Raw genomic sequence first — 24,679 nt, 5'->3', positions numbered from 1 at the left:
AGTTATTGAATGGAAAAGTAGAGGATTGTATATCAAAGAAATGCTAGTAACTATTGGATTTTTGCCTCTCTAGGAGGCTGCAGATGGTTGATTTCAACCACTGTGATGGGGCTGGATAACACATGATATGAGGACCCCTTCTCTCATGACTGTGGTGTGGGTCAAGAATTTTCCAGTAAATACATTAACATACAGAGCTGCCATTTGCCAAACACCATGACTTGCTTACTGGGACAATCTACTACAACACTCACTGCCGCTCTTCCCAGTATGGGGAGCTGAATTTGGGTCTGCTCAGATGAATGGTGTGAAAGAGCTCTTATGAGCTTCTGAAACACCTAAGAAAATAAAGAACTTCTATTCCACAACTTTGAATTCAAGATATATCAGAGAGATATTTCCTCCTTTCATCTAGGTGCCTGCATTCTCATTATGAGAAAATAATTATAGATGATTTTTCACTTCTAAAATTTCCACCAGTGAAAAAAAAAATAGATAGTTCCCAGTTATATTTGTCAGGGTAGGCTAAAGGCATAATATACAAAGCTATTTTTTTTCTACTTTTATTTTAGGTTCAAGGGATATATAGACAGGTGTGTTATCTGGATAAGTTCTGTGTTACTGAGGCTTGGTGTACAAATGATCCAGTCACCAAAGTAGTGAAGATAGTACCAGATAGGTAGCTTTCCAATCTATACCCCCTTCCCCTTCAATCAATCCATCCCCTGTCTCCATTGTTCCCATCTTTGCGTCCATGTGTTTTCAATGTTTAGCTCTTACTTACAAATGCAAACATGTGGTATTTGGTTTTCTGTTCCTGCATTAGTTCACTTAGGATAATGTCCTCCAGCTGTCATCCATGTTACTGCAAAGGACATGATTCATTCTTTTTCTATGGTTGCATAGTATTACATTGTGTATATGTACCACATTGTCTTTAACCAGTCCACCATTGATGGACATCTTCATTGATTCCATGTCTTTGCCATAGTGAATAGAGCAAAGCGAATTTTTCATCAGCTTGACATAATTAAAGTTTATTCTTCTCTCATAAAACAGTACAACACTGGTGTTAATGGTGTTGTGTGCTACTCATGGTTGCCTTTCCTGAAAGTAGGGATATGAGGAGCAAAGGTCTTCCATCTTGTGGTATTGCCATGTCCTGGAGTCTGAGTCCTACACTCAATTCTCTGCTATCAGAGTGATAGAGCATGCAAGTATAGAAGTGGCAAACATCATTTCTGCCCACATTTCATTGGACAGAACTCTATTACTCAGTGTTTTAGCTTGGATTTCCCCCAAAACAGGACTGAGTCAAGGACTTGGGTGCTGGTAGCTTGTTTAGGAGGTGATCCCAGAAAGCAGCAGTGTGGTAGGAGCCAGAATCAAGCCACGAAAGAGTTAAAGCCAATATAGTGGTGTATTATTGAGGTTATTGTGCAGGTCAGTGGTTCCCAACCCTGGACCACAGACCAGTACCAGTATGTGGCCTGTTAGGAACCCAGCGACACAGCAGGAGGTGAGCTGGCAAGTGAGCATTACTGCCTGAGCTCCACCACTTGTCAGATCGGTGGAAGCATTAGATTCTCATGGGAGCATGAAGCCTTTGTGAACTGCAAAAGTGAACGATCTAGGTTAAGCACTCCTTATAAGAATGCCTGACAATCTGAGATGAAACAGTTTTATCCTGAAACCATCTCCCTCCCCATCTGTGGAAAAATTGTCTTCTCTAAAACTGATCCTTGGTTCCAAAGAGGTTGAGGACCTCTGGTGTAGGTAATGAGGTCTAGAGTTGCCAGGACTTCTGAGAAAAATACAGAATGCCTCTCAGAATTGTCTACCCAAAAGTTGGGAACCTGGAAGGGTTACACATCACTTCACATCATATTGGTGGAAGGTTGCTTCTAGGGACATTAATTCCCCTGCAATTCAGGGATGGTCTTGTGTAAAAGTTAAGAAAGTTTCTGAGGCAAATGAGAAGACTCTGAAACAGGAAAGTAAATAAGGGTGGCCTGCTTAAAGTGGGGCATTGCTGCCATGGGTATGAGCTCGACAAGGAACTGTCCAGGGCAGTTGCTGATGTGTTCCAAGGAGATGTGATGGGAGTCAGGAAAATTTATTGCACACATGGCCTTCACCTAATTGCCAGAGAGGCTAAGCAATGCCATATAACTGTGCTGCAGAGGAAGAGAAATATGGAAACAATCTAAATTTTCATAAAGAAGTAGAATATTTGAATAAATTATGAAACATGTTAGATTATGGAAAGTTATCTGAAACACATTTTAAAGGGAAAGAGGAATTATAGAGCAAGTGAAATAATGTCACCCTAGATTTCAGGAGTGAGGTCTGAACATGGGATATACATTAGGGAGTCATAATTGTATAGTTTTTCAGACCAAAGAATTACTTAAAATTATTTCTTTGGGAGGGGCCAAGATGGCTGACTAGAAGCAGCAGTGCTCAGAGGTTCCCCCAAAAAACCATAGTAAGCATGTGAATCCTTCACCAGCAACCAAGGTATCCAGGTTTTATCATTAAAATTGACTAGAAGGCTGGTGTGACCCAAAGAGAGAAGGAAGAGCAGTGTGATGCAGCAGCCCACCTGAGAGCCCCACGAGGAAGGGGAACCCCCTCCCCCCAGCCAAGGGAGGCAGTGAGTGAGCAGCTACCCAGCCGGAGAAACTCTGCTTTTTCCAGGGAACTGTGTAACCCATGGATCGGAAGACCCCACTCGCGAACTCACACCGCCGGGGCCTAATGTCCCAACTCCAGAAATGCGCAGATTCTTACAGTCTCTCAGCTGGAATCTGCTTAAGCCTACTGAACTCCCCAGAAGAGGGGCGACCAGCTCTGGCTGCAGCTGCCTGGGTCTAAGCCTTTTGAGCTCCTTGGGGGAGGGGCAGCAACCAGCACTGGGCCTCACAACTGCCTAACACTAAGCCCCCTGGGTGGGTGAAGGGTGGCACCCATTTCTATAGCTCCAGGCTGGGCTTTTCCATGCTGGAGCTAGGGAAGCTGGATGGCTTGGTCCAAGACTTGTCCCCACAGCCCAACACACTGGCTATGGCAGTTGGCGGCCAGTGTGCCTCTTCAGGTCTAACCCTGACCCGTCCTTACTCGGTGGGTGGGGCCTCCCTGCAGAATCTCCAATAATTCCAGCCAGAGGCTCAGGGAGAGAATTCGGATCTCTCTGGGCCTAAGCCCCGAGGGGGAGGGGTGGCCGCAGTCTCTCCGAACCAGCAGACTTAGCCTCTCCTCCTGGTTGTTCTGAGGAATCCAGGAAGCCCAGGTGAGTGGGTTTTCCCCCGGAAAAGACCCCCCTCTTCACCAAGGGACAAAGTGCTTCGTGAAAGAGTCGTGATCCCCGTGCCATCCAACTGAGTGAGACCCTACAACAGGGGTTGTCTGACACCCTATACAGGAGGAATCCTACTGGCATCAGGTTGGTGCTCCTCAAGGTCAGAGGTCCCAGAAGAAGGAGCAGGCACCCATCTTTGCTGCTCTCCCGCCTCCTTGAGTGACATCTCCAGGCATGGGAGTGAATCAAATGAATAGGGCCTGAAGTGAATCCCCAGCAAACTGCAGGAGCCCTACAGAAGAGAGACCTGACTATTGAAAGAAAAACAAACCAGCAGAAAGTGACAACAGCAGTATCAACAACAACAAAAAAAGCCCCCACAAAAACCCCACCCGAGGCACAACAGCCTCAAAGACCAAAACTCACAAAGATGAGAAAGAATCAATTAAAAAAATCTGAAAACCCAAAAGGCCAGAGTGCCTTTTCTCCTCTGTGTGATCACAACATCTCTCTCCATCAAGGGCCCAGAACTAGATGGAAGAGCAGATGGATGAATTGACAGAGGTAAACTTCAGAAGATGGGTAATAAAAAACTACTATGAGCTAAAGGACCATGTTCTAACACAATGCAAAGAAGCTAAGAACCTTGATAAAAGGTTAGAGGAATTGCTAACTATAATAACCAACTAAGAGAGGAACATGAACGACCTGATGGAATTAAAAAACCAACACGAGAACTTCATGAAGCATACACAAGTATCAATAGCTGACTTGGCCAAGTGGAAGAAAGGATATCAGAGTTTGAAGACCACCTTACTGAAATAAGTTATGCAGACAATAATAGAGAAAAAATGAAAAGGAATGAAAAAACCTCCAAGAAATATGGTACTTCATGTAGAGACCAAACCTACAACTGATTGGAGAACCAGAAATATACAAAGAGAATGGAAACCAGTTGGAAAACACTTCAGGATGTTATCCAGGAGAACTTCCCCAAGTTAGCAAGAGAGGCCAACACGCAAATTCAGGAAATACAGAGAACACCATTATAATACTCCATGAGAAGATCAACCCCAAGACACATGGCCATCAGATTCTCCAAGGTTGAAATGAAGGAAAAACTGTTAAGGGCAGCCAGAGAGAAAAGCCGGATCACCTACAAAGGGAAGCCCATCAGACTAACAGAAGACCTCTCAGCAGAAACTCTATAAGCCAGAAGAGATTGGGGGCCAATATTCAACATTCTTAAAAGATTTTTCCACCCGGAATTTCATATCCAGCCAAACTAAGTTTCATAAGTGAAGGAGAAATAAAATCCTTTCCAGACAAGCAAATGCTGAGGGATTTCATTACCACCAGGTCTGCTCTGCAAGAACTCCTGAAAGAAGCAGTAAATATGGAAAGGAAATACCGGTATCAGATACTGCAAAAACACACCAAAATATAAAGGCCAATGACACTACGAAGAAACTGCATCAACAAGTGTGCAAAATAACCAAATAGCATCATGATGACGGGATCAAATTCACATATAACAACACTATAAACTTAATTGTAAATGGCTAAACACCCCAATTAAAAGACAAAGACTGGAAAGTTAGATAAGGAGTCAAGGCCCATCTGTGTTCTGTATTGAGGTGACCCATCTGACATGCAAAGACACACATGGGTTCAAAACAAAGGGATGGAGGAAAATTTACCAAGCAATGGAAAGCAAAAAAAAAAGAGAGGAGGTTGTAATGGTAGTATCTGACGAAACAGACTTTAAACCAACAAAGTTAAAAAAGGGCAAAGAAGGGCATTACATAATGGTAAAGGGAACAATTCAACAAGAAGAGCTAACTATTCTGATATATATGCACCCAATACAGGAGCACTCAGATTCACAAAATTATTTCTCAAGTGAGGGAAGATAGGAAGGTGTTGAGATCCAAGAATTAAACCTGGGCTGTCTATTATAAGCAAGTCAGGAATACTGACCTTAAAAGGTTATATATATATATATATATATATATATATTTAAAGCTTTACCAATTATTACTTTCACAAAAACATTTGTTAAGAGTGTCACCAACATGGAATATTATCTATCCTGTTTTACAAAAAATATCTTAAACGTGGGAAAGAAAATCTTCTAACAGATATCTGTGTGTTCATCATATATATCTAAACCATATTAACTCTTTAAGTTATTTTAAAATGTACAATTAAGTTATTATTGACCATTGTCACCCTGTTGTGCTATCAGATAGTAGGTTTTATTCATTCTTTCTAGTTCTGTTAGTACCTACTAACCATCCCCAGCTCCCCTACAGCCCCCCACTACCATTCCCAACCTCTGGTAACCATGTAAGTGATACTGTACTGATTTCATCGTGTTGGCACTTGAATTGCTCTCATTTAGCTTTTTTAGAGATTTATCCATTTTAATACACATAAATATAATTAATTCATTTAATGGCAGCATAGCATTCCATTGCATCAACATAGTTTTTTTTGTTCTAGTTTGTAACTCCCACATCAATGAACTTGGATTCAGATTGACAATCAAACATGACTCAACCAGCTCCAACTCTTATATGCACACTTGGCTTTGTAATAGGATACACTGGAGAACATTGTCAGATACAAATGTCTTTTCAGCAGGAGGAGGCCTTAGAGCTGTCTAAGAATTATTCTTTGCATCCCCTGTCTCCACAAATGAGTGCTCAGGTATAAGGCAGAGGCCATATAGGGTGTGGGAGCCCCCTGATTGCAAGCCCCATGTTTGAAAAGTCAGTTTATTTTATAAATCCATGAGTGTCATTTATGGTGATCCTAGCAGTAAAGGGCATGCTCAATGACATAAGTCTTCACTGATCAGTGACCATTTTTACCACAAGAAATCTTATCCGGTTACATAGTTGATATTTCACCTTTATCAAGTTTCCAAGAAAAGTGTGCTAAAAGAAGGTAAACCAGAGATCATTTTCCCAGAGAAGCAGAAACAATTTTGTTAATCTTTACTCACAAATGTGTTTGTGTATTGATGGATATTTGGATTAATTGCTTTATTTTTCTGCTTTCTATTTCAGGCAATACAGTAGTCAGTATCTTCTTACCTGTCTTCTTATGTACATGTGAGAAAATTTTCCTACATTACATTCTTAAACATATATTCCTTAGGACTTGATCTCAATAATTTAAACTTCCTCAAAAAGTGTGTAAGAATTCTTATTTCTTCATACCACTTGTATACCTGGAATCATCATATTAAAATTTATTTCTAACTGATAGGCATGTTATTATTTCCTTGTTTAATTTTGAAATTTGGCTTTTCTCTCTTTGTCTCTGTCTCACACACTCTCTCTCCACACACAGAACCAATTTTAAATTTTTTCTTCTGCAACATTTTTTTGCCCATGTTATTGAGTTACTTCTATACTGAAATTTTGTCATAGGTGATAAATAATTAAAACTATTTAGAGGCTTTGATTTTCATTTTTTAAATTATTAATGAGTTAGGATATTTTCCTATGATAATTATCCATTTGCCTTTCTTCCTTTATGTGCTGTTTACAAATTTTGTCGTTTTTCCCATTTTGTGATAGGGCCTCTTAATGCATTAAGGCTAATACCTTTCACTGATTGATAGATCAATTATTTCAACAGATATTTATTGGGTGTACATTATTTTCTGGACACTCCAGCTAATATCTGTATCCCAGATCTTTCTTTTGGGATCTAGATGCTTATATTTACTGGAAATGTCCACTTGGATAAAGAAAAGTATTGATAATCATCCATACATGCATGAATTGTCAAGAACATCATACATAATTCAAAAACATTTGTCCCTGCTTTAGAAGGTTAAATGGATTTTTTTTTAGACAGGGTCTCATTCTGTTGCCCAGCTGGAGTGCATTGGTGCAATCATGGTTCACTGCAACCTCGACCACAGGGGCTCAAGTGATGCTCCCACATCAGCCTCCTGAGTAACTGGAACTACAGGTGCACACCACCATGCCTGGGTAAATTTTGTAGGTATGGGGTTTCACCATGTTGCCCGGGCTGGTCTTGAGCTCATAGACTCAAGCTATTCTCCCAACTCAGCCTCCCAAATTGTTGGGATTACAGGCATGAGCCACTGCACCTGGCCTAAATTAAAATGTTTAATAAAAAGGAAATGTACAAGTTTTCATTATGTATTTGTCATTTCTTTGTCATTTCTATGTGCTGAAGTAATTTCTCAGATAATTTAGAAAAAAATAAAGCAACCGGTAGGCAACTCTTGCTAGAGTCTCTGGCACAGCAGTCCTGCATCTGTGTGAATCCAGCCAGATGGTGCAGCCTCCTGTTTTCCCAGGAAAGCCCCAAATGGCAGGGTTTGTGACCCCACCCACCTCCACCATTAGTAGTCAGGCAGGCAATACTTGATAAAGTTTCTTGCTCAGTGGCCCTACTTCTGTCTGAACTCAGCCACCAGGCACAGTCTCTTGTTGTCCTGGGAAACACCTGGATGGCAGAGCAGGAAACCCTGCTCACCCATGCTACTGGTATCCAGGTGGACAATGCCTGCTAAAGTTTCCAGCCTAGCAGTCCCACTTCTGCCTGAAGTCAGCTGGTGAGTGCAGCTTCCTGTTGTACCAGGAGGCACCTGGGTAACAGGGTAGGTGACCTCACCCATCCCCACCACTGGTAGCCAGGCAGACAAAGCCTGCTAAAACTTCTGGCCCAGTGGTCCACTTCTGTGGCAACTCAGCCAGCAGATGCAGCCTCCTCTTGCCCCAGGAAGCACCTGGACTGCAGCCAGATGACCCTACCCTACTCCCCACCACTGGTAGCCAGGTGGGCAATGCCTGCTAGAAATTTCAAATCTAGTGCTTTTGCTTCTGCCCGAACTCTGCAGGCAGGTGCAATCCCATGTCCCCTGGGAAGCACTCAGGCAGCAAGTTAGAGCTGAACCAGCAAGTATATGGCTTGTCTGCTAACTGCAGCCCCTACCTGGACCAGAACACTCAACAGAAGAAACAGGGGCACAGAGAGAATAATCAGAAAGGGTTCCTGCAAGACCCAGGAGTGGACTAGAATTGAAGCCAGTTGACCAAACCCACCATATACCACAATCAAAACCTCAAGGGCATCAAAGAAGATAAAAGCAAAAAAAAAAAAAAAAAATTCCAAAGGATAACAACTCCAAAAATTGGAGGAACATCAGCCCACACAGATGAGAAAGAACCAGCACAAAACTCTGGCAACTCAAAAAGCTAGTTCTTCTTACTCCAAATGACCCCACTAGTACCCTAGCAATGGTTATTAACCAGAATGAAATGCTAAAATGTCAGAAATAGAGTTCCAGAATATGAATAGCAATGAAGACCACTGACATTCAGTAGAAAGTCAAAACTCAATCCAAGGAATGTAAGGAACACAATAAAACATTACAGGAGATAAAAGATGAAACAGTCATTTAAGAAAGAACCAAACCAAACTAATAGGGCTGAAAAACTCAGTTTTAAAACTGTGTGATACAATCACCAGTGTTAGCAGCAGAATTGACCAAGCTGAGGAAAGAATCTCATAGCTTTAAGGCTGGTTCTCCAAAATACTCAGTCAAGCAAAAAGAAAGAAAAAGCAATAATGAAGAATGAACAAAGCCTCCATGAAATATGGAATTACATTAAGAGAACAAATATATAAATCATTTGTATCCATGAAAGAGAGGGAGAGAAAGTAAACAACTTGGAAAATGTATTTGAGGATATCATCCACAAAAATTTTCCCAACTTCACTAGAGAGGCCAGCATTCAAATTCAGGAAATGTGGAGAATCCCTGTGAGAGACTATACAAGATGATTATTTGCAAGACGCATAGTCATCAGATTCTCCAAGGTCAAAATAAAATAAAAAATGTTAAAGGCAGCTAGAGAGAATGGGCAAGTCCTCTACAAAGGAAACCCTACCAGGCTAACACTGGACCTTTCAGCAGAAACCCTAGAAGCCAGAAGATATTAGGGGCCTATACTCAGCATCCTTAAAGGAAAGAAATTTCAACCAAGAATTTTATATCCAGCCAAACTAAGCTTCATTAGTGAAGGAGAAATAAGATCCTTTTCAGACAAGCAAATGCTAAGGGAATTTGTTACCACTAGACCTGCCTTATAAGAGGTTTTAAAGGAAATGCTAAATATGAAAAGGAAAACAATTACCAGTCACCACAAGAACATATTTAAGTACATGGACCATTGACATTATATGGAAATTACACAATCACGTTTGCATAATAATCACCTAACAACATGATGACAAGATCAGATCTGCACATATCAATATTAACCTTGAATGTAAATGGGCCAAATGCCCTAATAAAAGGCACATAATGGCAAGTTAGATAAAGAGATAAGACTCCACAGTTTTCTGTCTTCAAGAGAACTATCTCACATGCAATGACACCCATAGACTCAAAGTAAGGGGGTGAAGAAAAATGTGCCAAGCAAACAGAAGATAAAAGAAAAGCAGGGGTTCCTATTCTAATTTCAGACAAAACAGACTTTAAATTGACAATGATAAAGAAAGACAAAGAAGCACACTAAAAAATAGTAAAGAGTTCAATTCAAAAAGAAGACCTAACTATTACATGCACCCAATACTGGAACATGCAGATTCATAAAGCAAGTTCTTAGAAATCTAAAAAGAGACTTAGATAACCACACAATAAGAGTGGGAGACTTTAATACCCCACTGACAGTATTAGACAGGTCATTAAGGCAGGAAACTAACAAAGATATTTGAGATCTAAACATGACACTTGACCAAAGAGAACATCCACAGAACACTGCCCAATAACAACAGAACATAAATTGTCTCATCTGCACATGGCACAGACCCTTAAAATCAACCACACAATTGACCATAAAGCAATATTCAGCAAATTTTTATTTATTTATTTATTTATTATTATTATACTTTAAGTTCTAGGGTACATGTGCACAGTGTGCAGGTTTGTTACATATGTATACTTGTGCCATGTTGTTGTGCTGCACCCATCAACTCGTCAGCACCCATCAACTCGTCATTTACATCAGGTATAACTCCCAATGGCATCCCTCCCCACTCCCCCCTCCCCATAATAGGCCCCGGTGTGTGATGTTCCCCTTCCTGAGTCCAAGTGATCTCATTGTTCAGTTCCCACCTATGAGTGAGAACATGCGGTGTTTGGTTTTCTGTTCTTGTGATAGTTTGCTGAGAATAATGGTCTCCAGCTGCATCCATGTCCCTACAAAGGACACGAACTCATCGTTTTTTATGGCTGCATAGTATTCCATGGTGTATATGTGCCACATTTTCTTAATCCAGTCTGTCACTGATGGACATTTGGGTTGATTCCAAGTCTTTGCTATTGTGAATAGTGCCGCAATGAACATACATGTGCATATGTCTTTATAGCAGCATGATTTATAATCCTTTGGGTATATACCCAGTAATGGGATGGCTGGGTCAAATGGTATTTCTAGTTCTAGGTCCTTGAGGAATCGCCACACTGTTTTCCACAATGGTTGAATCAGTTTACAATCTGACCAACAGTGTAAAAGTGTTCCTATTTCTCCATATCTTCTCCAGCACCTGTTGTTTCCTGACTTTTTAATGATTGCCATTCTAACTGGTGTGAGATGGTATCTCATTGTGGTTTTGATTTGCATTTCTCTGATGGCCAGTAATGACAAGCATTTTTTCATGTGCCTGTTGGCTGTATGCATGTCTTCTTTTGAGAAATGTCTATTCATATCCTTTGCCCACTTTTTGATGGGGTTGTTTGTTTTTTTCTTGTAAATTTGTTTGAGTTCTTTGTAGGTTCTGAATATTAGCCCTTTGTCAGATGAGTAGATTGCAAAAATTTTCTCCCATTCTATAGGTTGCCTGTTCACTCGGATAGTAGTTTCTTTTGCTGTGCAGAAGCTCTTTAGTTTAATTAGATCCCATTTGTCAATTATGACTTTTGTTGCCGTTGCTTTTGGTGTTTTAGACATGAAGTCTTTGCCCATGCCTATGTCCTGAATGGTATTACCTATGTTTTCTTCTAGGGTTTCTACGGTTTTGGGTCTAACATTTAAGTCTCTAATCCATCTTGAATTAATCTTCGTATAAGGAGTAAGGAAAGGATCCAGTTTCAGCTTTCTACAATTTTCCCAGCACCATTTATTAAATAGGGAATCCTTTCCCCATTTCTTGTTTTTGTCAGGTTTGTCAAAGATCAGATGGCTGTAGATGTGTGGTATGATTTCTGAGGGCTCTGTTCTGTTCCATTGGTCTATATCTCTGTTTTGGTACCAGTACCATGCTGTTTTGGTTACTGTAGCCTTGTAGTACAGTTTGAAGTCAGGTAGCGTGATGCCTCCAGCTTTGTTCTTTTGACTTAGGATTGTCTTGGCAATGCGGGCTCTTTTTTGGTTCCATATGAACTTCAAAGTAGTTTTTTTCCAATTCTGTGAAGAAACTCATTGGTAGCTTAATGGGGATGGCATTGAATCTATAAATAACCTTGGGCAGTATGGCCATTTTCACGATATTGTTTCATCCTATCCATGAGCATGGAATGTTCTTCCATTTGTTTGTGTCCTCTTTGATTTCACTGAGCAGTGGTTTGTAGTTCTCCTTGAAGAGGTCCTTTACATCCCTTGTAAGTTGGATTCCTAGGTATTTTATTCTCTTTGAAGCAATTGTGAATGGAAGTTCATTCATGATTTGCTCTCTGTTTGTTACTGGTGTATAAGAATGCTTGTGATTTTTGCACATTAATTTTGTATCCTGAGACTTTGCTGAAGTTTCTTATCAGCTTAAGGAGATTTTGGGCTGAGATGATGGGGTTTTCTAAATATACAATCATGTCATCTGCAAACAGGGACAATTTGACTTCTTCTTTTCCTAACTGAATACCCTTGCTTTCTTTCTCTTGCCTCATTGCCCTAGCTCGGACTTCCAACACTATGTTGAATATGAGTGGTGAGAGAGGGCATCCCTGTCTTGTGCCAGTTTTCAAAGGGAACGCTTCCAGCTTTTGCCCATTCTGTATGATATTGGCTGTGGGTTTGTCATAAATAGCTCTTATTATTTTGAGATACGTTCCATCAATACCGAATTTATTGAGAGTTTTTAGCATGGAGGGCTGTTGAATTTTGTCAAAGGCCTTTTCTGCATCTATTGAGATAATCATGTGGTTCTTGTCTTTGGTTCTGTTTATATGCTGGATTACGTTTATTGATTTGCGAATGTTGAACCAGCATTGCATCCCAGGGATGAAGCCCACTTGATCATGGTGGATAAGCTTTTTGATGTTATGTTGGATTCGGTTTGCCAGTATTTTATTGAGGGTTTTTGCATCGATATTCATCAGGGATATTAGTCTAAAATTCTCTTTTTTTTGTTGTGTCTCTGCCAGGCTTTGGTATCAGGATGATGTTGGCCTCATAAAATGAGTTAGGGAGGATTCCCTCTTTTTCTATTGATTGGAATAGTTTCAGACGGAATGGTACCAGCTCCTCCTTGTACCTCCGGTAGAATTCGGCTGTGAATCCATCTGGTCCTGGACTTTTTTTGGTTGGTAGGCTATTATGCAGAGATACACATAGGCTCAAAATTAAGGGATGGAGGAAGATCTACCAAGCAAATGGAGAACAAAAAAAAGCAGGGGTTGCAATCCTAGTCTCTGATAAAACAGACTTTAAACCATCAAAGATCAAAAGAGACAAAGAAGGCCGTTACATAATGGTAAAGGGATCAATTCAACAGGAAGAGCTAACTCTCCTAAATATATGCACCCAATACAGGAGGACCTAGATTCATAAAGCAAGTCCTTAGAGACTTACAAAGAGACTTAGACTACCATACAATAATCATGGGAGACTTCAACACCCCACTGTCAACATTAGACAGATCAGCGAGACAAAAAGTTAACAAGGATATCCAGGAATTGAACTCAACTCTGCACCAAGCGGACCTAATAGACATCTACAGAACTCTCCACCCCAAGTCAACAGAATATACATTCTTCTCAGCACCACATCACACTTATTCCAAAATTGACCACATAGTTGGAAGTAAAGCACTCCTCAGCAAAGGTAAAAGAACAGAAATTATAACAAACTGTCTCTCAGACCACAGTGCAATCAAACTAGAACTCAGGACTAAGAAAATCAATCAAAATCGCTCAACTACATGGAAACTGAACAACCTGCTCCTGAATGAATACTGGGTACATTACAAAATGAAGGCAGAAATAAAGACGTTCTTTGAAACCAATGAGAACAAAGATACAACATACCAGAATCTCTGGGACACATTTAAAGCAGTGCGTAGAGGGAAATTTATAGCACTAAATGCCCACAAGAGAAAGCAGGAAAGATCTAAAATTGATACCCTAACATCACAATTAAAAGAACTAGAGAAGCAAGATCAAAACATTCAAAAGCTAGCAGAAGGCAAGAAATAACTAAGATCAGAACAGAACTGAAGGAGATAGAGACACAAAAAACCCTCCAAAAAAATCAACGAATCCAGGAGTTGGTTTTTTGAAAAGATCAACAAAATTGATAGACTGCTAGCAAGACTTACAAAGAAGAAAAGAGAGAAGAATCAAATAGACGCAATAAAAAATGATAAGGGGATATCACCACCGACCCCACAGAAATACAAACTACCATCAGAGAATACTATAAACACCTCTACGCAAATAAACTAGAAAACCTAGAAGAAATGGATAATTTCCTGGACACTTACACTCTCCCAAGACTAAACCAGGAAGAAGTTGAATCCCTGAGTAGACCAGGCAGGCTCTGAAATCCACTGGAGGTTATAAAGGAGACTCTATTTTCTTATATTTTCCATCATCTGGAGTTTGCATTCGTGGCCTTTCTTGCTTGGCTCATGGCCTTTCCCTTCATCTTCTAAGTCTGTAGTGTAGAATCTTGCTTCGGTTTTTCACTTTGCTTTCTTCTTCCATAGTAAAATCTCTCTGTTTCCCTTTTATAAGAATACTTGTTATTACATTTAGGGTCATCCTGGATAATCCTGGTAGTCTTCCTATCTCAAGATCCTTAAGGACATTTGCAAAGTCCCCTTTTGCCATATAAGGTAAAATTCACAGGTTCCAGGCACTAAGACCTGGATATCTTTGAAGGCAATTATTAAACCTGCCACAGATCTCCACTTTTTACTTCCATTTTTGCATGGTTTTGTCTGGTAGTGTGTGAGACATCCTTGTCTTGTTCTAGTTCTCAAGGGGAATGCTTCCAGCTTCTGCCCTTTAGTATAATGTTGGCTGTGGATTTGTCATAGACGGCTCTTGTTATTTTGAGGTACATCCCTTCAGTATGCAGTTTATGGAGAGTTTTTAACATGAAGCGATGTTGAATTTTATCCATAGCCTTTTCTGCATCTATTGAGATGATCATGTTGCTTTTGTCTTTAGTTCTGTTTATGTGGTGAATCACATTTATTAATGTGTGTATATTGAGCCAAACTTGCATCCTGAAGATGGATCCTACTTGATCATGGTGGATACATTTTTTGACACGCTACTGTACTCGGTTTGCCACTATTTTGCTGAGGATTTTTGCATCCATGTTAATTAAGGATATTGGCCTGAAGTTTCCTTTTTGTGTGTGTGTCTCTGCCAGGTGTGGTATCACTTAGTGATTTTATAGTCTTAATATATGTCTATATTTATTTTACTGATGGGAATGATACTTTTATTCTGCAATAAGAAGCAAAAGGTCTCTAGTGAATGGTATGCTCAGTAATGGTTACTTTTCTAAGAAAATGGATGACAAACATTTAACTTAAAATATGTTTAATCAACATATATTATGCATCAAGAGAACTGTCATTATATCTTCTTCCAAAGGTAGTAACTACTTGAGGAAAAGTGTGTCAATTTATTACATGCAAATGCAAAGTTGTGTTGACTTCTCATTTTGTGAACAGATCTTTTAATTTAGATAAAATGACATTTCTTTGAATTTAATGTTACTAATTTTGAATTCCACATTTTTGTGTATATGTTTTAAAAGAGGAGAAATAGTTGTTAATACTTTGGCTCCATTAGCAAAATAACTTAGCAAATAGTTACCAAAGGTAGCTTAAAATCACTATAATTAGATGATTAAAACAGAAAAGCAGTTCTTTTCAACTGATTTGATATTATTTTCATCAAATTCTTGAATAATTATAATAATTTTATGAAAGGTTGTACCGAGGAAATGGAAACACCTAGCCTCTATAATTCAGGAAAAAATTCAACATTGAGGACAGTACTGTTGGTGATGTGGTGATAATGACGAACACACATATTGATAGAGCAAAATATTGTAGGAAGATTGAGGTTTTACTAAATGAAGAAAGATGTGTAGCAGAAATATAATCAGAATTGTTTGTGTAACATACATAATTCATAATTGTATAATCATGATAAGGTATTTTGCAAACCAAAATAAAAATAGCTGTTGCCCAGATTTACACACACAAAAAAAACACACGACATACACATACATATGTACACACATATACATCTACACATATATGTGTGTATAAATAAACATATGTGTATATATACATATACATGTCACTACACTGTAGAAGCTAAAATATTGGTAACTTTTAGTTTTTGTGGGTGGTAGCTTCACAAATGTGAAAGAAAAGGAAAGAAAAAGAGACAAAGGATGGGCAGGGAAGGAAATAACAGGACAGGAAAGAAAAGGGAAGGAAGAGGGACAAGCAGGGATCAGTGATAAGGGTGTGTTGTAAACCAAGGACTATGATGAATTTGTGCATCTGAAATTCATATTTAAAAGGTTTTAATGCTTTCTTTTCTACCTGACATTCTCTCTCTATGAAAACTGATCAAATGTTGGAAGGTAAGTTTCAAGTGTGCAGAGAGGCCAAGGGAGATGGCAAAAAGGAAGTTGGTGAAATAAATTTGGGGTATATGGGCTTTGAGGTCCTCAGGGACTCTCAGGCGGTGATGTCCAATACAGAGTTGGCAAAGTTGATATGAGACACGGAGAAGGGAATAGCCTGGAGATGTAGATCTGGGAGTCATCGGTACTTTCTGGAAATGAATGAGATCACACAGGGAGAGACAACTTGAGGACTGAGGAGAGAGGAGGCCCAGGACAGAACCCCAGGAACACCGCCACTCAAGGTGGCAGCTCAGCTTCCTGGCAGGCATCACTACCCCAGGCTCTGGAGTCAGGCAGAGCCGGTATTGAAAGTGGGCTATGGAGTTCTGGGGCTGAGCGCTGTTGGCAAAGTCGGGTACCCTCTCTGATCAGCTGTCACACCTGGCGATAATGGGCATCAGAGAGAGATGCCTTGCGAGGATGCTGTGAGCTGCGTCAGGTAAAGAACCTGGGGTCAGAAAGCCACCCCTCCTCCTCTTCTCCGCTACCCCACTTTGCTACACAAACGCACCGAGACTCCGACAGTCCCCAGCCTCCGGTCCCTCAGGGATGGAAGATGAGGTATGTCAGGCAAGAGGGGGGGCCGAGCTCCAAGGTGAGGTGTGTCAGGCAAGAGCGGGGCCGAGCTCCAGTGACGCGGCGCTCACGTGACCCGTCGGACGCCTACGTGGGCACCAGCCCCCGCGCCCGCGGGCCAGCCAGCCCAGGGGTCGGGTCCCGGCGCCCGCGCAGAATAAGCTGTCTGAGCTGCCCAGACTGCTGGGGAGCAGCAAGCGGGCTTCCGCGAGTCGGAGGAAGCACAGGCGTGTCCTGGGTTCCCGCAGGTCAGTGTGAAAGCGGGCACCGCCGGCGGCCCCTGGGACAGGGGTGGAGGGGGCTGGCAGTAGGATTGGGGAGGGAGCAGAGAAGGAATCCTGTAGATTGGTGAGGAGGGGGATACCTGCGGAGCGGACCGGGGCGGGGACAGGGGAGGGAGAACTCCCAAAGCGAGCCTGGCTCGCCTTCACGACGCCCCCTTGCACTGAGTCCTCCATCCATTTTTAGTGCTGGAAATGAGGGGTGGGGGTAGCGACTCCGCAGTGCTACAGTGAAACGTAGACATATTCTGGAATAACCGCTTCTCACAGTCTACGCCCATGGAAACACTTGATCTCCGCAAAAATGGGGTGCCGCTGGGGCAGGTTGTCTCTGGGAAGGGGGACACAGAGACAAACGCAGTTTGGAAAGCATCCTGGTTTGGTGCCCGAGGCCTGGAAAGAAATGGCGGCTGGGGTGCGGGGGATGTAGGGGAGAAAAACGTCGGGTGAACAGGGCCTGGACTCAGGAAAGGGAACCGCGTCCCTGGGAGCCCGCTGAGCGCGCAGTCCCTGCCCCTGTCTCCTGTCTGTCCGCAGGTCTGCGCGTCTGTTGTTCCCAGTGCTCTAAGAGGCCTGAAAAGGAGAAGAAACCTGTCCAGAATCCCCCGCAGGTCCGTGAAAGCAGGGGGCTGCATGGACAGGGGCCCACAAGGGTTGAGAGTGTGGAGGACCCAGCCAGGGCCCCGAATCGGGGCCCCTGCCCTTCCCCCCATTCACATGAACACACACCTTACCAGGCTGAACCAGTGCAGAGAAGGTGGCAGGGCCTGCCAGGGAACAGCTGGCTCACGTGTGTGGGAGGAGTGGTGGGCTACGTGGTGGGCAGAAGGCCCTCTTGGAGGTCCGGTCAGCTTAGGGGAACCCTCACCAGGGGTGAGATGCAAGTACTATCCAGACCTGCATTCCATGCCAGGCCCTCAGTCTCCCATGTCTCCTCTTTGTCTCCTCTTCCCTCAACCCGCATCCCCCAGGAAAGGAAAAGGAGGGAAATCTCAACATGGAAAAACTCTTCAATGAAAATGAAGGAATGCTTTGGAACCAAGGAAAGATAGAAAATGAAGAACAGCCACCGGACGAGGGAAAGCCAGAAGTAGCTTGTACTCTGGAAGACAAGACGTTAGAAAACGAGGGAAAGACAGAAAACAAGGGCAAGACAGGAGATGAGGAACCATTAAAGGATAAAGAAAAGCCAGAGAGTGCAGGAAAGGCAAAAGGAGAAGGAAAGTCAGAGATGGAGGCAGGATCAGAGAGAGAGGGAAAGCCAGAGAGAGGGGGAAGGGCAGAGGGGAAAGGAGAGCCAGACAGTGAAAGAGAGCCAGAGAGTGAGGGAGAGCCAGAAAGTGAAACAAGGGCTGTAGGAAAGCGTCCAGCTGAGGATGATATACCCAGGAAAGCCAAAAGAAAAACAAACAAGGGGCTGGCTCAGTACCTCAAGCAATATAAGGAAGCCATACATGATATGAATTTCAGCAATGAGGACATGATAAGAGAATTTGACAACATGGCTAGGGTGGAGGATAAAAGGAGAAAAAGCAAACAGAAATTGGGGGCGTTTTTGTGGATGCAAAGAAATTTACAGGACCCCTTCTATCCTAGGGGTCCAAGGGAATTCAGGGGTGGCTGCAGGGCCCCACGAAGGGACACTGAAGACATTCCTTACGTGTAGTGTCCCTCCAGGCATTTATCAGGCTATATGTTTTAACCTTATGGTAATACTTTGCTTTAGTTGTTCCTCCTGCTACCAGTAGCCTTTTGACCCACCTGCCAGTGCTTGCTTGCTCTATGTTTCAGTAGCAGATTTTTACACATGTGCATTGCAGAGACGTCATGATTCATGGAAAAAATAAAGCAGCTTATAATATCATCTGCAGAATCTGTCTGTTTTTGTTAAATACATGAAAGGTTAACAGTGGTTTTCTGAGTTGTGAGCTAGCAGGTGATTTCATTTCTTTGTTTTCTTTCTTTCTACTAATCTTTCTTTTCCCAGAGAACACAAATTACTTTTCTCACAAAAATAATAAAATATTTTTAAAAATCAGAACACAGTATGTAAAAAGCAAAGAGAATAACTGTCCAGTGAACTTATGAAGTTCAGTAGAGACACTTAAAGTTCTTGTTTAAGAACTTAAAACAATAGGTAAAATTCACATTACCTACCTGTGGGACTCATCTGGAGAAGTCAACCTGGGGTTATTACAGATCCATTGCTCTAATGGACAGTCTTGTCGTTTGTCAAATGGAGATAATACTTTGCTTTTCAGAACTGCTGAGTGGGTTGGATGAGGTAGAGAATATATGTGTTGGGTTGGCATCTACCTTCTCCCCTGCTCTAGCAGAAAAAATACCCCCTCAGACACTTGGAAGAGGACTAGGGTAAATCTTACTTGTATCCAGGAATAAGTCTAGGAAACTGAAAGGTGGATGCCATCCTCTCTTAGACAATGTCGTGTCCACTGGGCACTGTGCTCCTTCTTATAAATCTTGCACCCTCCTAAAGCTCCCATTGATGCTGATGGGCTGAAGTTCTCAAGATAACAAGGTCCAGTTGATTTCCCTGGAGTCCCCAGTGAGCCAAGCCTACTGACCCCATTCCACCACAACTATGAAAATGTGGATAAAGTCCCTTTCCTCACTTTAGAGTTATACTCGCCCACTAGGGTAACACCTCAGTGATGCTTCAGTCCCTGGGGGATTTCAGATTTTTAGTTAAACAATTGCTTCTATGCTTGTTGGTTTGGAAGTATTTGCATACAGCCATCTCTCCACCAAATTCAGGGATAGAAAGCTGGGGTAAAATTTGAGTGACACCACTCATCTGTTCTCATCTGTCAGTGACTTGTATGCTTGACTCATCTTTCCTTAGAGGAAATTCTCTTCTAGGAAAGTTCTTCCAGGTCTCACCTTACCAGTTTAACACCCCTACCCACATTTGTAGTTTTTAGAGCAATGCTACTCAAATAGTGGTTCATGGACTAGCTGCATCAGCATCAACTGAAAGATAGTTAGAAACGTAGAATCTCAGATCCTCACCCCAGACCTACTGAATAAGAATCTTTTCTGGTTTTAATAAGATCTGCAGGTGATTCCTGTACAACTTAAAGTTTGAGAAGGAAGGTTAATGAGGAAACTCTCAACCTCCCCAATTCCACCTTCTCATGATATATGTGCCTAGAAAGATAAACACATGTGCTTCATAGGATGCACATCACATATTTTTAAATGGACCTGTGTTTGTCAAACTGAAGTTTCACCTTCCTACATTTGCAGAGTTTAAAACAAATTCAGCAGGTCAAGACCTGCAATATTTTTAAATGAAATAGGATATAATAGATTCAACCAGAACCAGATAGTAAACATCAGATTATATGGCAGGTAGGCAGGATTAATATTATTTTCTGAAATTTGTATTTTAGTTATGTATATTTGAACAATATGTTTTTGACTGTGGGGTGAGGTTTTTTAAAATTGAGGAACATTGGACTCTGCTTGTCAAAGCACAACCTGTTCTTTATTCTGGTATCCCTAATGCCTAGCACAGTGCCTGACAAGTAATAGGTTCTTGAGAAATTTGTAAATAATAATACCTGAGTCAAGAATTCTTGTCCAGGATCATTCCCTGTCTACATAAATAACTGTGGACTCTATATCTCTAGCAGCATTTACTTGCAATTCTAAAAGGAACACCATGGAGAAGGGTTTGTACCACGAATTTAACTTTATCTCATTTATTAATGCATTTTTAAAGTGTCCTAGTTTGTCACATGTCAGAATCACCATAAGATTTCACCAAAAATGTGAACTTATAATCCCCATGTCAGATCCACTAGGTGGAGCTCTATAATTTCCATCTTAAGCAGGCTGCCTGGATGATTCTGATTCAAAATAAAGGCTAATCACTTATGTATACTTGTGCCATGTTATGCACATGTACCCTAGAACTTAAAGTATAATAAAATAAAAAAAATTAAAAAAGGCTAATCACCACTGATTTATATATTCATTATGATCTCGATCATATTAACTGTAAACCATAAGTTAAGCAGAAAAAAAGATTTACAGTGTCTCTTTTTTGGTGGGGAAGTTGAAGACTTTTTTAAGTTCTAAAACAAAGGCTAAGAGTAAAAATCCATAAACTCAAGGTTTAATATATTTATTGCCTAGAACCTGAAAGTATCTTTAGAGCAAACCACACCTATAAACAAAGGCAAAGTCAAAGCATATCATAGTATAGTGTATTTCCTCCTCCAGATGCCATGATAACTGTGGCAGCTGAACAGTTCCACTGCTAAAGGAAGTCTCTTGGGACCCCAGATGGTGATGATTGCAAATCTACAGTTTGTTGAGAAAAGAAAAATGGATGCAACATAGCAGCAGCATTAAGGAGAAATATCATAGTCAAAAGCTGTCTAATAGTAAGGGATCTGGAGTGGCCAGGTATGAACTTTGATTATCTTACCTCTTTATAATAGCCCTAGCAGGATGCACTTCTCTTTTCAGATCATGAACCATTAATGTATGCATAGAATACTTTGAAACCAGAGAACACAAAATGGAGTCTCAGTCCAGGTTTCTGGTGCATTACTGATTATGTAAGCATATTCTTGCTATGTAGCCAGTCTCAACGGCAGAGCCTTTGGCAATGTGGTTCACTGAGATTAGATTTAAATGATCAATCTCACTGTCATCAATAAAGCTAACAGGCTGGTAAAAATCATCCCAAATTCCTCAGACCCATGATTATCGAACAGCACTCTTAATCAATATGTTTTATGCCTTTACCATGGGTCAATGCCACACAGGTACATTTCTTATTTTGATAGAAAGCTCAGGCAAATCTCAGCCCTGCTGGAGTTCACCCTCGCAAAATAATATGCTTTTTATCCTTCTCCTTACCATATGCGTAAAGCTGCAGGCACAATTCCTAATAAGTGCTATTAACATGGCCCTCACTCATTTGTGAATATCTCCCCATCTTCCCATCCCAATTCACTCTCCATTTTTCTTTACCGTGCTCTGTCTCCCAAGGGACTCTGATCTATATGGACCACATCAAAGGGCTCCCTCATTCTCTGGGAGCCAGCAGTGGTGAGTGCAGTCAGGAAATTTGTTTCCCAATTTGTTCCCTGCAGTGTTGTCAGATGCTGGTGGAGTCCCTTCTCCCAAGATTCCTAGGCTCTGCACCTCCAACTTTTAATTACCCCTCTTTCCCTCTGTCCCTCAGGCCTACTTCTGGTAATCTCACCTTTAGTAGCCATGTTGTATTGCACTACTCACTTTTGTCCTCTAATACCCTTCCCATACCTTTGTCTATTCTCCTTTATTAAGAACTGCCCTCAAATTTTCCACTGCAAATATACCCCCTATTTCCTGCAATGTACTTTTCAGGTACAGTAACAGATACAGAAAGTCACCCCAGGAATTGGGTTCCTTGTAAATTTGAGGGAAAAAAATAACCTACTGACAATAGAGTTGAGAACAGTAGGGAGAAGGTGATAGGAGAGGTTCACAAGTACATAGTATGTAGTAGTGTGATGATAACTCATACACCACTGGTGGCATGGAATGAAGTGCAAGTGAAATCCAAATCTTTGAGAAATCAAATGGTTATGCTACTTAAGTACTAAAACAAAAATAATTACCAAAATGTTTCTGGAGTCATCTGTGTTCATCTGACAACCCTAGAGAGTAGGCATGGAAAAAAGAGGACATTGAAAGTTACAAAAATACAACAGAGAACATATATACAGCACCAGAAAGCCTCTAAGGCAGGGTTGAAGGAATCCCTCATCTTAGGGTAGATATAGCTGTGAACCAAGGCTAGGTCCTCGTGATGTTGCAGTTCCGCTGCCAATTAAATGCTGCAAATGCAGTCGCTTTTACAATAAAGTAAGGACACTAGTAGAGAAGGAATAGAACTGTGATATATGGGATAGGGGCATTTGTACAGACATACTCTGAGGCATTAAGAAATGCATTTGTGAGAGGGTCAAGAGCATCTTTGAAGATTTCTGTGGGCCTGTGCTTTGTAGGCTGGAGACAATGGTGGAGAGTGCTGCAAGAGAATTGTCCTACCTCATCTTAATGTGAATTATGGAATCCCAGAGCAGTGGAAGTCAGGTGACAGGGCTTAATTATCTGAGACAAGGTGAGTGGACCTACCACAATAACCACAGGAATTGAATGGTAATTAGTGAATTTTTGGCCCACAGGGATTTGCGGTAATAGCTAATCAGAGCATTCTTTGAAATGAAATAATTGGGCCACCTATTGGATGCTGCTTGACATATTCAGGCAGAAAAAAATCTCTAGGTCTGCAAGAAAGTCTAACTCAAGATGCTGTAGTATGTTTTCTAAACTTCTTACCCAACTGAGAGGAAGAAAGGGTACCTCTAAGGAATGATCTTGCAGCCACTGGTGTATACCGTGAATCTTACATCAAACCTTTCCCAGTGGGACCTACAGACACTTTTCAGAGTGACTGTGCACTAAGGAAAATAAAATACCAAAATCTTCTGGGAGTTATTAGCTAAAGGCTCAGAACTGAGGCTAATTTCTGGAGACCTCAAACTGTATCATAACAAATAATCAGATTGGGGAGCTTGTGAGATGCTGTGTAGAGGAAATAAGCCAATAACTACTCTATATTTGGAAAGTAACTCCTGGGTGCTGGCTGGTACCCAACATCTGACTATGTTATTCCAAGTAACTATGCACCTAGAAATATTATCATGAACTAGCCACTGTTTAATTCATCAAACCACATAACTAGATATGCACAGCAGAATTCTATTTTAAGATGAGAATTATACATAACTGACTGAATTTAAACATGACTAAAAGGCACAAGAAAACTACATAAGCAAGAAGTTCAGACTCTCAAGGTACTGTCTCCTACTGCTTGGCCACCTCCCTATCAACCCACATTTGTGGCCTAATGGAACACTCCCTGTAACTAGAGAATAGAAAAGTATGGGCCTGTTTTATAGATGAATGTGCATGGCATGCTGGAACCCACTGGAAGAGAAAGGCTGCTGTACTACAATCTCACTCAGGGAAGACAGCAGCAGCGGGAAATCTTACTAATGGGCAGAAATTTCAGTGGTATAACTTGTTCACTTGACATGGAAAGAGAGACAGCCTGATTCATGAGCAATAGCATGTGAGTTGGCTGGCTTTTCAGGAACTTGTAAAGAACAAACCTGGAAAATTAGTGATGAGGAGGTTTAGGGGAGAGGTATGTGTGCGAACTGTTCACAAGGTAGACAGAGTGCCAAGATATTTGTTTCTCAATTAAATAATTACCAGAGGGCATCTACTATGGAAGAAGTTCTTAATAATTAGGAGAACAAGAAAAATAACATTTTTAGCAACGGTAGATCACCTTGTTTCAGAGCAAACCCTCCCATGAAGATCTACTAGAAAAGCTGAACAGAAAACAATCTGTTTGAAAACATTGGGGAGCTAACAAAGCACTGAAGACTTGTGTGACCAAAATTTTTTTTTTTTTTTTTTGAGACGGAGTCTCGCTCTGTCGCCCAGGCTGGAGTGCAGTGGCCGGATCTCAGCTCACTGCAAGCTCCGCCTCCCGG

The 24,679-nt window shown here is 41.3% G+C and overlaps 1 protein-coding gene across 1 annotated transcript; it reads left to right on the top strand.

The window, feature by feature from the left end:
- Positions 1-16,874: 16,874 nt before the first annotated feature.
- TCEAL2 (transcription elongation factor A like 2) lies at positions 16,875-18,954 on the top strand. The gene is made up of 3 exons (XM_033197458.1): positions 16,875-17,057; positions 17,628-17,701; positions 18,062-18,954. Exon 3 carries the CDS (start codon positions 18,088-18,090, stop codon positions 18,754-18,756), a length of 669 nt encoding a protein of 222 aa, XP_033053349.1. The 5' UTR covers positions 16,875-17,057; positions 17,628-17,701; positions 18,062-18,087; the 3' UTR covers positions 18,757-18,954.
- The last annotated feature ends 5,725 nt before the right edge of the window (positions 18,955-24,679 follow it).

Source organism: Trachypithecus francoisi, unplaced genomic scaffold (genome assembly GCF_009764315.1).
Source record: "Trachypithecus francoisi isolate TF-2019V2 unplaced genomic scaffold, Tfra_2.0 Contig00181, whole genome shotgun sequence".
Taxonomy (NCBI): Eukaryota; Metazoa; Chordata; class Mammalia; order Primates; family Cercopithecidae; genus Trachypithecus; species Trachypithecus francoisi.
Note: the sequence above shows the minus strand (reverse complement) of the source record. Positions and strands in the feature narration are given on the sequence as shown.